This window comes from Lupinus angustifolius, chromosome LG04 (assembly GCF_001865875.1).
Source record: "Lupinus angustifolius cultivar Tanjil chromosome LG04, LupAngTanjil_v1.0, whole genome shotgun sequence".
Taxonomy (NCBI): Eukaryota; Viridiplantae; Streptophyta; class Magnoliopsida; order Fabales; family Fabaceae; genus Lupinus; species Lupinus angustifolius.
In genome coordinates, this window is record NC_032012.1 from 12081006 (window position 1) to 12087185 (window position 6180).

A 6180-nucleotide genomic window follows, 5' to 3' on the forward strand; every position below is an offset into this window, starting at 1 on the left:
CACAACAGAGTAGGAAACACACGATGCAAACATAATGTACAATGCATGATACAAATAGTGCACAATGAAGAATGCTACACAGAATAGAAACATATATATAATTTCTTACTATCATGTTTCTTTTATATATATAACATATATGTTAACCATTATATATTAACGGCTACATAAACGTGAAGAAACAGAACTGAAATAATTGTAACATTTCTTTTATATGTTACTAGCGTGTACAGGCACTTCGTGTTTACTGGGCAATATTGCATAGTTTACACAATCAATTTTTATATATTTTATTTTTTAGAATTAGAATATATTTATGGTGTTCGATGTACATTTAATAATAATTTTTTATATTTAGAATAATATTCAATTTAATGTGAAAAAAATATAGTTAATTAATATGTTGATGGAGGTTATTTATGATTATATAGTTTTTTTGTAAATATTAAATAATGTTAAGGGAAAAACAGGAAGTGAAAATTACACCATAGTGGAAGTTACATTATGTTTTACCTTTATATATAGTATAGATATATATTATTTTTATCAAACAGAACTGGAAAAGAAACATAACTTGTTTCAACAGAACGTGTTTCATTCATGTTCTGCAGAATATTGCAGAATTGGATAGTGCAGAATAGACGTGCAGAACAAAATAAAACGATACAAGATTCTATTTCTGTTTTCTTTAATTTTTACTATGATGCAGTGGAAATAATTATATATGAATTCTTTAAACATTCAAGAATATATTTTAAAACATATTTTAGGATCGAATCATTATTAATTGAAAACTATAAATTCTTAAACATAGTGTTCTGATGTCACATGTAAACTTTATTTGAAAGTCATGTGTAAATGGATCTTAAGAATCATAATTTTCACATCATTAGAATAGTTACAAATTACTAACCTTTACCCATGGCGATAAAATCCTCCATTTTAATTGTTGTTTGGTGTTCTTGGTTTATAGAGTAACTCTTCTATCTCCTTCCCATTCTTACTATGCTCTTCCTTAAGTGATGGCTGATAGAGCAATCTTTATGGGCAGAGATAAGGACAATATTTCTAGTCCTTTTTCTTGTTAGTATAATACTTCCATCAAACAGTATATATAGGCTCTTTCCCAAGAGTCTTAACATTTCATTGATATCTCTTCATCCAAGAATTATATCATTCAAACAATGAAATAATATATTCATTCATGTCACAAGAGGCATATTTCTTATATGACCTGCCTATATCCATCATCTGAGAAAACAACCCATAACTTGTGCTATTCAACAATGCATGATCTCAGGTGTTATCCACTTTCTGAGGCATGTTTGCATTTGACATTTTCCTTCTAATTAAGAAGGTTGAAAGAGCACCTATCCTTACTTCTCATGAAAGCCCACTAGTAGAACAAATTTAACGCATGTTCCCTTAAATATTTATCTTGTGAAATTCAATTTTTTCGACCTGTATTTTAAAAAAAATCAAAATTTTCAAAACAACAAAAAAAATAATAAAAACTTGAAAATAATATATTTTAGATGTCTTCAAACCAATTTTATCTTCTTTGTATGTCCAATTCTTAATCCACAGTTGAAAACCTTTTATAATCGGCGGTTTCATTTTAATTAATTCATTAATTACAAAATAATTGGATTTTTTTTTGTAATAAGTTTAGTAGTATAAGAAACCCTAAAATGGAGAAGGAAAAGTAGACAGAGATGTTTTCACATCCTTTCTGATATATCCAAAAAAAATTCTCTGGCACGAGCGAGCGTGGATAGTGATTTCCCATGCTTAAACCCATAATATTTGTGGGTACCCGTACAAGTAGCGGGTACCCAATAAGTTTTTAATTTTAATTATATATTTATAATAATCAATATATAAAAATAATTGCTACATGAATAATATGATATTTATATAATAATTTTATGATCATAGTGAAATATGTGTAATTTATTATGAAATAATAATAAAGTATATGATATATAATCTTAAAATAATAATAAATATATATAAAAATTTAATTAAAAACTAAACATATAAATTTGCGGGTACCCGCGGAGCAGGTATCACAAAACTCGCTCCCGCTCCCGCTCATAAACTATTATTGTGTGTATCCGTTACGGGTATTTCTACAGGTACCCACGGGTTGAGTTATTTGCCATCCCTACATAGAAACATCTTGGTCATAGTGATCAAGATATAAATATTTTTCAAAGAGTTTCAACCAACACAGAAGAAGGCTCTCTCCTCAATATCTCATTTTATCTTTCACCTTCTTTCCCATTTCTCACACAACACATACCATCTCTGTACATATATTTAATGATTTAAATTGTGGATTGTATCACTTGATGTAACCATCCCACCACACTGTAATTATAGAGAGGCGGAAGTTCCTAGGGACAGATGGGGGCAACTGCCCCCCTGAAATTTTTTAAAAAATTAGAAAATAAGTAATATTATTAAAATATGTTTGACCTAAACTTGGGTGTTTAAATTAAATCCTAATTTCTTATTTTGGACGGCAGACAAGAGGCACACAAAAGCCACACATTATCACTTTTATCATTATTCTATTCAGTATTCACACAACAACACAATATAGAACCAACATCTCACTATCCTACTTAATATTCATCACTATTCATGCTATAGCAAAAGCTGTACAGAAACAGTCCATAACAACAATAATTTGCAGGTGCGTTTTTTCACCAATATTTTCTTTATGTTATATTCATATTTCCTCAATTGATGATTAATATTGCAATCTCATTACTCCATATTGGGGCATAATTATTGACATTGTTGATACATTTAGCATTTTTGTTATGACAAACACAATGTTTTTTATAGCCACACTCAGATTCTCTAATAATTTGATTTTCTAATGATTAATTATATGATTAATTTCAGGTTAATGAAATTACCTAAAAACGTACAATGTCTAAGCATAAAAAAATTGATTCCTATTTTAAAAGGAAACCTTCTGATAAAGATAATGAAGATGATATAGCTTCGATATCTTTACCCCAACAAAATTCTTCATTTGGTCAAGTAGTTCAACCAGATCAGCAACCTTCAAAGGTTCAAAAGGTATCAATAGGTGAACCTTCAATAGGTGAACCTTCAAAACTTAATTCATCTAAATTTTGCATAGTTATAGATGAATCATGTGATGAATCACAAAGGGAGCAAATGGCTATTGTTTTGAGGTTTGTAGATAAAAATGGTTACATACAAGAACGATTTTTTGATATTTTGCATGGCAAGGACCCTACATCTATCACTCTTAAAAAAGCAATATGTGGTGTTCTTTCTCAACATAATCTTGATGTTTCAAACATTCGTGGACAAGGGTATGATGGTGTAAGTAATATGAGAGGGGAATGGAATGGATTACATGCGTTGTTTCTCAAAGATTGTTCTCATGCTTATTATGTGCATTGCTTTGCACATAGATTACAACTTGCTTTGGTTGCTGCATCAAGAGAAGTTATAGTTGTCCATGAGTTTTTCTCAAAATTGACTTTTATTGTCAATATTATGTGTTCCTCTAGTAAGCGTCATGATGAGTTACAAGCTGTCAAATCAGCTGAGTTAGAACATTTGCTAGAGATTGACGAACTTATAACTAGTAAAGGAGAAAATCAGATTGGCACTTTGAAACGGGTTGGAGATACTCGTTGGAGCTCACATTTTTCTTCAATTTGTAGCTTGATAAATATGTATAATGCAACTTGTGTGGTCCTTCTCAAAATTATAGATAATGGATCAAGTTCTCTTAAACGTGTAGATGCAGATGTTGCTTATAATACTATGACATCATTTGAGTTCATATTGATTTTACACATGATGAAAGAGATTATGGGGATCACAGATTGCCTTTGTCAAGCTTTGCAGCTAAAGTCCCAAGATATAGTTAATGCCATGCAACTAGTTCGTACTACAAAAGAACTTATTCAAAAGTTGACAGATGGTGGTTGGCAAAGTTTATTGAAAACTATTACATTATTTTGTGAGCAACATGACATTTATATTCCTGATTTTAATAACGCTTATATAGCACGTGAAGGGCGTGCTCGTCATCAAAAGGATCACATCACATTTGAGCATCATTATAGGGTGAACATATTTCTAACTACAATTGACAAGCAATTACAAGAGTTGAATCGCAGGTTCAGTGAGCAAACAATGGAGCTTTTAACTCTGAGCGCTAGTTTGGATCCTAAGGATGTTTATAAAACATTTAATATTGATAATATATGTATTCTTGTGCAAAAATTTTATCCTATGGATTTCAATGACCAGGAAAAGATTAACTTAAGATATCAACTTCAACATTTTAGTCTTGATGTTGTTAGTCATTCAGATTTGAAGAACATCTCAACCATCTCTGAATTAAGTGCAGCTTTGACAAAAACAGGGAAGGTGAATGCATATTACTTACTTGATCGAGTTATCCGTCTTATCTTAACTCTTCCGGTTTCTACAGCTACTACAGAAAGATCATTTTCAGCAATGAAGATAATCAAAACAAGATTACGTAGTAAGATGGAAGATGAATTTCTTGCAGACAACATGGTGATTTACATTGAAAAGGAAATAGCTGAAACATTTACCTCTGATTCAATCATTGATGAGTTTAAGTCTTTAAAAGAACGAAGAGCGGCACTTTAAATTAATGTACATTTTTCTTTAACATTATTAGTTGTTAATTAATGTTACTGATAATTATTATGTTATTTTGAAACTTCAAAATAATTATATATGTTTTTTATATTTTATTATTACTGAATTAATTTTAATCGTAAATTATAATTAAATATTGTTGCCCCCTCTAGATTTTTAATCAAGATCCGCCACTGATTATAGTGTGATTCTAAATTACTAGGATGTGGTCACATAAGGTGACTAAGCTCATCTTATCAATGCCATATCTTTTTTTATGCTAAGTAAAACACATCCAATGACTAAGCTCATCCTATAATGTACTCATATTGAGAAATTTTAAAGAACTCATCAAAAGAACATCCCCCATATCTTTAGCACTAACTTAAGAGTTTTTACCGTGATAACATACCATCTATAATTCATATATTAACTATTATTGATTACTAAGTAAAAAATAATACATATGAACACGAGATAATGTACTCACAAAATAAAAATCTCTACACTATTAGTCCACATATTTTATACTATATATATACATTTATATACATACATACATCTATATACATACCTACATACATACATCTATATACATACCTACATACATATATGTATATATATACATATATACATACATATATATGGGATGCATCTAGTGAGAAAGACAGAGTTAAATGAGAGTTAGGTGGTTGATTCTTAACCTTGGATTAAAAGCTAAGGCGGAGATTGGTCAATAATTTTAAAATCTTATACAATGTTATGATACTTGAGTCAGACATCAAACTAGAAAATGTCTCATATAGATTCTAATCAATTAAATCGTCCGATCATATCAGACTACATCATAATGTCATATGTAATTATATATTATATAATTAATGAATATAATTAAATAACACACTTATCAATATCATTTTTTTTTGCATAACATATACAAATCAAAATAAAAGTGCATATTTTAAGTGTTACATAATCAAAATTATAAGATAAAACACAACTATCTCCTATTGGTTACTATGTAAAGCATATGTAATATACTGGAAAATGCTAATTAGGATGGAAAAACAAGAAGAAGAATAATGAGGTTTTATACAATGATGTAAAAACTATACTGTACCGACTAGTTCAACTGGAAAACCGATGAACCGGTCTCCTAACCAGTACGGTATAGATGTTGAACCGACCAAGTATCAAAACTGGTCAAAAAATGATCAAAACCGGTGAACCGACCAGTATTTGATTAAATCAGCCGGTTTATACACATATTTTTTTTTTTTGAAAAAAAAAACTTAAAAACTCATTACAAGGTGACCCATCCTTCCAACCCTTCTTCAACACTTGAAGACACATGCTTCAAATGCATACTTAGATTACACATTTTGGTTCCTAACATTCATGTATAATCTTAGTGACATTTGTATAATCTGAGAGTACTGTTTGAAGATAGGATTTGGTGCAAAAATATAATATCGATATGAAACAACTTTAACTCCTTGATGTTAAATG

At 29.7% G+C, this 6180-nt stretch overlaps 1 protein-coding gene across 1 annotated transcript; it reads left to right on the forward strand.

Moving 5' to 3' along the window:
- On the forward strand, positions 2944–4680 carry LOC109344634 (zinc finger MYM-type protein 1-like). The gene has a single exon (XM_019583391.1). The coding sequence runs from the start codon at positions 2944–2946 to the stop codon at positions 4678–4680; it is 1737 nt and encodes a 578-aa protein (XP_019438936.1).